This window comes from Microtus ochrogaster, unplaced genomic scaffold (assembly GCF_000317375.1).
Source record: "Microtus ochrogaster isolate Prairie Vole_2 unplaced genomic scaffold, MicOch1.0 UNK4, whole genome shotgun sequence".
In the NCBI taxonomy this organism is placed as follows: domain Eukaryota; kingdom Metazoa; phylum Chordata; class Mammalia; order Rodentia; family Cricetidae; genus Microtus; species Microtus ochrogaster.
The window spans coordinates 15,706,236-15,716,614 of NW_004949102.1; the positions used below are offsets into that span (position 1 = coordinate 15,706,236).

The 10,379-nt window shown below is 47.5% G+C and overlaps 1 protein-coding gene across 1 annotated transcript in view; it reads left to right on the top strand.

Annotated features, from left to right (window-relative positions):
- Tbxas1 (thromboxane A synthase 1) overlaps nucleotides 1–10,379 on the top strand; it is a 172,757-nt gene that overhangs the window by 92,885 nt on the left and 69,493 nt on the right. The window contains exon 5 of the mRNA XM_005365850.3: nucleotides 3,608–3,724. Within this exon, the coding sequence (XP_005365907.1) occupies nucleotides 3,608–3,724 (117 nt within the window). The remainder of the gene's footprint in view (nucleotides 1–3,607; nucleotides 3,725–10,379) is intronic.

The window sequence follows — 10,379 nt, forward strand, 5'->3', positions numbered from 1 at the left end:
TTGGCTTTTGTTGGTTTTGAGACAGGATCTCTTATTGTCCTAGAGCTTGCTTGCACAGTAGGCTGGGCTGGATGGCCAGCAAGCCTCAGAGATCCGCCCATTTCCACATCCCCAGTGCTAAGACTACATGTGCACGACCACATCCAAGTTTTTAAATGTGGGTTCTGATGGTTCAACTCAGGGCCTCAATGTACAGCGAGCATTCTGCTAGCTCCCCAGCCTCCCATTTCTTAAGTCTTAAGGATGGATCAAATCCAGTCAGTCTTGACCCTGACTCAACAACTGAGTTTGTTTTAGCAGAACCATATAAACCTGTGTCTCACTTTTTTCCAAGTTAAAAAGTCTTAGCAGTGTGGCACAGGCTGGGGCTTTACCACTCTATAAATATACATAATGTATGATTTCCTCCTTTGACTCTGGAACCTAAATAAACAGATTATGTTCCAAAAATTCCATAAAACCATAATTTAGTGGCCACAGCACTCCTAAAGAATCTCATTCTAAATATAGAGAGGTGTTCCTCTGCAGAAAAATATCCCAGCAACTTGGTTCTAATATATAATTAAATCCTCTAGATACTTTGCAGTTATGTTTTACGGCTTATTTTGAGTGTTCATATTTTATCAGAAAATTATAATTTCCCTCTAAATAGGAGTTTTTACAAGGCGTTTGAATTATGACGGCTGGCTTTGGGCTTCAGCTATAATTAAAACTGTGAAAGGAAATAGCGGAGCCCCGTGGCACACATGGTCCTGCCGAGTCCTCGGTCCTGGAATCCCCCTGCATCCTCAGAGCTGGGGGCCACACTGACGAACAGTGAGGGCATCGTTTGTAACCACAGTTGCCATAGGGTGGAAGTGAATGGATTGAGGGAGGAGGGGAAGGAGAAGGTGGCCAGGGAGGAAGCTTTCGTATGTTTCCTGGCTCGGTTTCTAAACGGCTTATCCTCGGGCGTCCTGACCACGTAGACCCATTACATGCCCCCACACCCAGTCTTCCCCTTGAGAAACTCATTTTCTCATAAACTGTGATGATATTCATCGCTCTCTGCTTCTCCACTCGACTATCAGCCTCATGAGGGCTGTGCCAGTTAGTTCTTTGTCAATTTTACACAAGCTAGAATCATCCAGGGAGGGGGGAACCTCAACCGTAAAATGCTCCCATCAGATTTGCCTATAGGTAAGACTGTGGGGCATTTTTTAAAAAGCTGTGGTGAATGAGTGATGTGGCAGTGTCCAGCCACTGTGGGCAGAGCCATTCCTAGGCGGGTCGCCCTGGGTTGTATCAGAAAGCAAAGTGAGGAAAGTATTAGGAGCAAGTCAGTAAGTGATGTTCCTCCAGGGTCTCTCCTTCAGTTCCTGCCTCCAACTTCCTGCCCTTTCCTCCCCAAGCTGCTTTGGACCATGGTCTTTGTCATATCAACAGAAAGCAAACCAATACAAGGGCTAAAGCCAAGTCTTTCCTGCCCAATATTCTCTCACTCCAGCTCCTGGATATTCCATGAGCTTTCTGGAAAGACCACAGCCGAGGGTCTTACACTGAGGGACTCACACAGAAAAGCATTTTGTCACAGTTCTGGATGGACTGGAAGTCTGAGTGGGTGCGGGTTGACATCTTCTGTGACCTATCTCCTTGGCTTAAATGACTGTCTTCTGCATCCCCATGGTCCTCTGTCTCAGGTCTGTGTCCTAATCCTACAAGAATATACAGATACCGAGCCCACTAGACAAGGGCTCACTCACCATAAGAGAACCTTTAAAATCCCTATAGACAAATACAGAGTTCTAGGGATCAGGATTCTAATATATTTCTGGAGATACAGTTCAAGCTCTAATGCCCATATTAGACTTTTAACAAATCTATGCTGATTAAGAATAAAACAAAGACACCCACAGGCCTACCTCCCAAGACACTGCTGACAACATAGAAATGTAGATCTCATCCTTTGCTTGATAAATGTATACCTCAGCCTTCATCAAGTAGGTTTCCTTTTGTAGTCAACAGAGACCACTGCAGAAAGCCACAAACGGTCAAAACCCAGAGAACAACTGACCATGGGGTACCAGCCCCAGTTGACACATCTATAATACAAATTTATGCACCTAAGTCTTGGGAGACATCAAAGAAGCTGGGATAGAAAAACCATAAGAACTAGGGGACCCTCTTTGAGATAGTCTCTTCCACATGACAGGGAAGCTGAGTCCAGGAATTCTCAATAATGTTACCTGCACAGGCTCTGAAAGTGGGAAGACCTTGGGAGGAGTAATGGGAGCAGAAACCATAATCAGAAGGCATTGTATGCAAGGAACATATTTTCCCAATAAAAGAAAAATAGAAAAATAACAAAGGCTAAACAATGACACCAGTTGACACACCAGCATATGCAGGGAGATCTATATGAAGAGCTACAGGCAGTCAATAGTTGCAGAGAGAGGGAGAAGCAGTCTTCTCCAAGGACGAGATGCCCAGCAGGTTATCCGATCCCAAACGGTCAGCTCTAAACGCATCTGAGCAATACTAAATGAACTCAGCAGATTGTTCTTATAAACTTATACATGTGTGTATTTATAATTGACAAGCAAGAGATTATAAATTTGCGAAAGAGTCAGCCAGGAGGGAATGGGAGGAGAAGGAGGGAGATGATGGAAATACAGTACTCATAAGTAGAATTTTCCAAATTAAAGTTAAAAAAAGAAAAGCAAAGCCCAATGAATGCCAGAGCATAGAAGCATCCCAGGAGATGAGCTCTTGGAAGCCTCTCTCCTGGGTGCCTCTGAAGGACACTTGTTCAGCAGTCCTTTCTGTCACCCCCAGCATCCTAAGGACATGGATACATAATTCTGTCATCTCTGAGCCAAACTCAGTCAATTCAGACAACCCAAATCTCGTGCCACAAAAACCAGATGTGACCTTCAACCCTAGAAAACCCGCTTTGGTCATCGTCCGAGGGCCTCACAAGGGCCCTCAGGGCACACAGAGGCCACTGTGTTATTTTGATACTGTCTACTCTGTGACAAGGCTAGCAGATCTGTCCATCTGTCGCCTGCTGGCCCCAGCTGTGAGTCTTAGATCCTCGTCCACGAATACTGCAATGCTTTTCTGTGTCCTTGCACGTGAAATCAAGGTCTGGATTACTGGCAGAGTTTAACAGGGTGTTTATCATGTCCTTCAATTGCCACCATCCTGGCTTCCTTCTGTCTCTGTGATGAAAAACTCTGATTTGGGGCAGAAGGGTCCGTTTGGGTTGTATTTCCAGATAGATCGCAGTCCATCTGTGATCACAGCCAGGGCAGGAACTCATAGTCTTGAAGCAGAAACCATGGACAAATGCTGGTTGCTGGCTCACTCCTTGGCTCGTGCTTTTTATAAAGCACAGGACCAGCTGCCTAGGGAGTAGTGCTGCCCACAGTGGGCTGGGCCCTCCCCCATCAATTAACAAACAAGGTAACCTCCACAGACAGGCTCACAAGCCAATCAGATCTGTCCAGTTCTTCAGTTGAGCCCCCCTTCTCAGATGACTTGATTGACAGTTAAAGCTAACTAGCATAGCCACAAAGGTGGCTTTGGCTCCCTGGGTGCTAACCCTCTGCTTGTCACTTTCCATCAGGCCTCGGGTCTGGAACCCAAGCCGGTAGCAGACAGCGTCCTGATGTTACGTGACAAAAGATGGGAAGAAGTCAGAGGTGCCCTGATGTCTGCGTTCAGTCCTGAAAAGCTGAATGAGGTAAGAGACAGGAAGGAACAGGCTTCTCTCCAAAGGGAAGCAAAGAGCCGGACCAGGTGCAAGGCTTGCCCAGGTGGTACATCAAAGTGCCTTGCCCACCAGGGCCCCCAGTCTATCCATTATACAGAAAGTAAAGCATCCTCCACTTCCCTGTTGTCCCACATGCTCAGGTACCATCAATCAACGGTTCAAACTGCATGCCTGGCTCTGTCCCGGGACGCTGCTTGAGGCACTTTGAGGTGCTCAGGAGAAACGTAGAACAGTGTTTCTCATACTTTCCTGTATAATTGATTGGGGAGCCTGTTAAAATGCAAATTCCCATCCATAATATGGCCACGTCTGAGATGGTGAACTTCAAACTACCTGTTGGGAGAGGCTGTTTTCTGAACGGTGAAGCACTGCCCGGGGCTGAATCACATCTGAGGGTTGGAAGCACTGGCCATGAGTGGCCAGGGAGAGCTCTGGGTGGACAGCCAGGCCAAGGTCATCTTTCAGACAAATTCAAACAATCTGAAGTCTCGGCAGTCCCCTTTCTCAACCCAATGGTCCTCCCTCCCCTATCAAAGCTGGTGCTTGCCTTTCCTCCCAGAGTCTCCAGCATCCATCCTCAACTGCTTGTGGAAGAGGGCCTGGGAAATAACAGACAGGACAGGCTGCCCAAGAACTGTGTCCTGACTACCCCCTTCCCCGGCAGATGTGACCCTGATGGTTTCTAGATGCTTCCTTGGCCTTTCTCCTCTAGTTCATTGGTTCTCGCTATGGGACTCAGGGCAGATTACAATTTGTTGCCTATAATCCCAGCATTCATGTGGTGGAGGCAGGAGGATTACAAAGTTGAAGTCAGCCTAAGATACATAATGAGACCTTGTCTCAAAAAACCAAAACAAACAAACAAAAACGAATTCTTCTTGGTTACTGTGGAATCAAAGTATCTAAGGTGCTTGAGAACCTGTGGGTCCTCTGTGATTCTGCTATAGCCGGAATGGGGCAGCCCAGGATGCCAGTGCTCTGTTTGGTGCCCCCCACTTCACTCTCCTCCCGTCTACTGCTTTCCCAGCCCCCCCGCCTTCTCTGTCTCATTTCTCTCTGGGACTCTAAGGATCCATTCCATTCATGTGTTCACCACATCTGCCATGTGTCTCATCCTGCTGCATGGATGTTTCAGGGGACAAAGCTTTTCCTTTTTCCCAGTACAACTTCTTTTGAACTTTGAACTGCACACATAAGGTGTATGTATAATAGGTACTCGGTAACAGTAGCTCGAAGGATGAATGAGAAACCAAAGAACTAAGAAACTTCCTGTCTGCTTCAATGAATGCTGTGTGACAAGAAAAAAAAAATCAAAGGGAAGTCCACATTGCTGTCATGGAGGACTCACGTTTGGTTCCAGCACCCGCAGCAGGTGGCTGACAGCCCCCTAAACTTCAGCTCCAAGGGATCTGATGCTGCTGGCCTCTTTGGGCGGCCACACTCTCAAACACATAGCCACACACAGACACATACACAGAATTGGAAAAGCAAAGGCTAAGCAGGAGGATGTTGCAGATTGCTGGCTTTCTCCTCAAGAACTCACAAGCTGTACACATGAAGGTAGAAAAAGGAGTCATAAAGACCACAGAAAACGAGACAGCGCCGGGATACTGAGCCCAGGCACACGAATACCTGGAGAGAGCGACGAAACCTCAGTGTTTCTCATCCTTCCTGAATGAAAAGCTTTGGGATTTTAGTCACCAAACTCCAGGGTTTATTATCCCACTCCCAGGGTTTATTCTAAATGAATAAATAAATAGTCTGCTTTTCCTTGGAAGTGTGAGACTTTTCCTTTGGCACCTTGGCAGCTATGTTCTTCCCCACCTGCACCGGCATGCCACGCACCTCTTTCCTCGCTCCTTGCTGGTTTCTGGAGGCCTTCTTAGACTGCAACCACCCACCGGCTTCATCTCTTCGGTCAGGCTGCCTCAGTCAATAGTGCTCAGAATCACTGGACACACACGCCTGTGTGCATACGTGTGTGTGTGTGTGTGTATGTGTGCGCATGGGTGTTTGTGTGCATACGTGTGTGTATGTGTGCGCATGGGTGTTTGTGTGCATACGTGTGTATGTGTGTGTATGTGTGCACATGGGTGCCTGTGTGCATACGTGTGTGTGTGTGTGTGTGTGTGTGTGTGTGTGTGTGTGTGTGCGCGCATGGGTGTCTGTGTGGCTTTTGTTTGTTTGTTTGGAAAAGCCAAGAGTCAAGTGAGGTCACATTTTCATTTCAAAATAAATTGCTTTTGGCTTTAGTCTTAGTGGGGATGATACAGAGAGGTAAAGCCAGAGCAAATATGATTGATGCCTCCCACTTCAGGAAGATGGGACCAGCGGCCTCATAGCGCGGGGACAGACTAGTGATTAGGATTTATAGGACGGATTACTGAGTGTTGCTTAGAACATAACTGATTTTCGTTGTCGTGAGAGAAAATCTTGCCTGGTTAACTTGCCAGGTTCCCCACCCATCCTCCAAAAATGTTTGCGCTTTTCAAAGGGCAGCTGGGAGATTCATTTAGGCCTTGACAGCTTTTCACTAGACTCCTTACCAACGGCTGTGAGTTCTGCTGGAGTCGCGTGCAATTTTACTGTGAACTGGGAAGTAAACGGGTTTAATTTCAGGAAACAAAATTGAAACCAAATCCATGCTTCTCCAACGGAAACACATAAATAACAGGATGCCCTCAGGGCAGGTTAGTGCTTTTTTCTTTCATTTTTAAATGTCATAACTAATCAGAAAGAGGGAAGATAGAGTGGAACCTGCACATCTGTGTTTCTCTCCAAACGCTTCCACCTTGGAGGACTTTCACAGACTCCTCCTCAATGCCCTCTCTTCTGTTGGGTACCCGAAGGTCACCTGCTACTCTCCCACCGACTCACGCAATCTTACAGGAGTCTGTGAATGTCCTTGCATTGATGTGATGATGAGTTTGGGCTCCCTTCTACAGCTGGGGTCCAAAGGCCTGTCCCTAACATGGCTCTACTGGGAGCCGGCAGGCAGGGCCTCCCTGGAAGGGGACTGTGGCGTCCCAAACATCTCAGATCCCTTCTCTTGCTTTGTGGCTGTGCCAGCAGAGGTTTTGCTCTGACCCAAACCCTGGTCACAATCTGCTGTCACACCCTAGGCCTGGCTGGTCATGGACTGAACCCTCCAGAAATGTGAGCCGAGAGAAACGGGGTCTCTGTATAAATTGCTTCTCTCAAGTGTGTTTTCCCAGTGGTGGAAGCCAATCAATCCCTCTACCATGGAAAGAGATCTGAAACGGCCTCTAGGGATGAAACGGCCTCAGTGGTTGAATAGCTTGATGAAATACTACCAACTGTTAGATTCACCACATGCTTTAACAAGTTAAAAAGTTGTTTAGTTGGGGCTGGAGAGATGGCTCAGAGGTTAAGAGCACTGGCTGCTCTTCCAATAGGTCCTGAGTTCAATTCCCAGCAACCACATGGTGGCTCACAACCATCTGTAATGAGATCTGGTGCCCTCTTCTGGTGTGCAGACATCCATGCAGACAGAATGCTGTATACATAATAAATAAATCTTTAAAAAAAGTTGTTTAGTTATCTGTTTAGCTTTGTTTATTCTGGACTCATGGTTTTAAAAGGTAAAAGTCTGGGGAGTTAATGCCATAGTGTGTTGTTGAGCAGAACGGTGCTGTTGGAGAGTAGGCCTTTACAGTTCCCACAGTGGGCCTCATTTTCCAGGGCTTCAAGGACAACAACCCAGCCTGGCATCACATTAGCCAACCTTGCATTGCTACAGTGACATATCATGATAAAATATCTAGTTAGCTCGCTCTTTAGCAAAGTCAAAGTCCAAAATCAATGATTTCTCCTGGCTTGGCCTCACGCTGTGACGAGTGCCTGCTAGAGCCAACGCTCACATCTAGACTCAGAGCAGAGGCCCCATGATGCCCTTCAAACGCACGCTCCCTGTAACCTACCTATTAAAAGTCCACAGCACCCCTAATGCTTCCGTCCTGAAGACCAAACCTCTGCACATGATCTCTCAGTAATGGTGTTTGGTCCCTATCAGGCAGCTTATACATTCTGTCCTCAGAATCTACTATCAGTGGTGGGCATTTGCTCCCTCGCCCAGATAACCAAGGATCGACCAGGGACCGGACAACTTCACAAGTGAGACCCTAAGGACGTCGGTGTCACCCAAGAGTGAACGAGCCACTCAGAGAGCAGAGCACGGATGCCGGTTTGCACAATGTGACGCACACAAGGAAGGCTGGCATCTCCACAGCATCAAGGGCTGCAGCTCTTGGTCTAATTTTTCACTTTCATCCAGATGTTTCCTGTTGGGAAGGCAGGAAATAATGTATGGGTCTTGTAGACAGGGGCATATGTGCTCATTACTCCCCACCGGACTTTCCTGCCTGGGAGAAGACTTATGGCCCAATATGGATACAATTTTTAAAAATTCACGATGATACAGTGAGCTTATGAGTGAACGCGTGGCTGGGACCATTTCAACATGAAAGTCTGCACAATTACAGTCATCGTCGTGGCTTTGGGCTTTGCTTGGCCTTAAATTCCCCGCATAAACTTCAGGCAGTTGGTACGGGGGCTTCCACGGCAGAAGAGAGTTTTCCGAAAACGCTGGAGCAAGCAGCTTTTACTTGGCAGCATCCCTGCCGGCGGTTTACTTTTAATATTTGCTTTTATTTCTTAATCCTTCCGAAGAATAAAAATAAAAGTCATTATAAACCAGAGTAGCTGTGGTAATAAATACTTCAGAGTCCAAAATACATTGTCCCTGTCTGACCAGTTGCCCATGTTCCTGGCTGAGTATTTATCTAGCAGTGTGAGACCATTATCCTGAGACTCAGTTGTATCCTACTGACACCTAATCTTCTAATTAAAATCAGAATAATGATATACTGTTTAAATTCTACTTTTAAAAAATGTTCATTTTCCATTTGCATTTAAAAGCAAACACACTCCTCATCACCGATACCCCATCCTGGGTTATAATTTGTCTTTCTTTGCTGGAATCATAATGTCACTCCCAACTTGCCGCCGGTTCAATGGTAAGGAGCATCTGAATGTGCTTTACAGCTTGGCTGTTGCTTGGCAACATCAGCAGCCGCCTCCTCCCAGGAGTAAGTTCTAATTGGCCACAACCCTTGACGGGAGTCTCTGACTTATTGGAGAAGACACTTGACTATTCATCTAGGTGGCTCGAGCTGCGCACATCAGCAGGGCACGGTGCATAAAAATGAGTCGCTGGTGCTTTTCATATCTGGGTGGCTTTTAGCGGAGGGGTCGTGGATGAGGGAAGTGATAAGTTTCCTTAGCTAGAATTCAGTTTTCATTTGTTAGTCAACAGTTAGAACGCTTCAAGGTGTTCCTTTTTAAAGCTGTCTCGGGCAGCTCACCCTGATGCATCCAGATGTTCCCCCCCTAACTGCACGTCTCCAACACGGATGCCCTCAGGCCTGCTGGGTTAGTCAGTGGTGAGTTACTACAGCAGATACCGGAGATGATCCCTGTACCAAAGGAAAAAAAATACCTTAACTCAGAGTTCCGGGGATTCCAGTCCTCAGCTGATGGACATACTGTTTTAAAGCCTTGGCTCAGGAAAGGGGACAGCGGTGCATCATTGGGGGAGCACAGGCAGGTCACAGCCTTTCCACTGGAGGCCAGGGGCAGAGGCCACAAGATTCCCTTCAAAACCACACTCCCAACAATCCTCAGCGCTCCCATGAGGCCCCACCTCTCCAAGTCTCATAGCTTCCCAATAGCACCCTGGACGAAACCATTAATACAGAGACCTTCGGGGACGGTTCCAGTCCAAACTGTGGCACCACACAGGAAGAAAGGTTAGCCTCTCACATTCGTTGATGTTAATCTTTAAGAGATTCATAGTGTAGAAGGGCAGCAAGATACATAAATTACTGCATAATATACCCAGTGGTGGAGGGTGGTGATGGAACCCTTGTCTTGTTTGGAGGACCACAGACTACTTTGGGGAAGGGGTGCCAGGAATAGTCTTGCCACTGGGATCACTGCAGTCAACGTTAGGAAGAAGTTTATGAGACAGGTACACAGGCTTCTGGACAGAGCAGTACAGGGCTTGCTCAGAGAGTAGGGGAATTCGCTCAGGCTGGAACACAGTGTACAAGAAAGACACCAGGGGGAGAAAAAAGAATTGCAAAAGTGGGTTGAGGCATGCAGAGGCCACGGCCCTGTACCAGGGGAGTCAGAGCTGTTAAACATTTGGAAGTGGAGGAGTGGCTTGTCAGAACTCCCTGGTGGGAGAAAGCACTCCATTTTGCTTTTTCGCCTTCGAGATGCCAGATGTCCCCAGACATATGAGGCAATCTTTCTGGAGCAGATGAGGAGCACTGTAAATGATACATCTGGTCTCTCTTGTATACTACCTAGCCAAGGGTGCAGGCAGATTCCCAGAGTCCGGGTATGGGTAGGTTCCCAGGGTCCAGATATGGGCAGGTTCTCAGGGTCCGGGTGTGGGCAGGTTCCCAGGGTCCAGATGTGGACAGGTTGTTCCCAGGGTCCAGGTGTGGGCAGGTTCCCAGGGTCCAGGTGTGGGCAGGTTCCCAGAGTCCGGGTGTGGGCAGGTTCCCAGAGTCCGGGTATGGGCAGGTTCCCAGGGTCC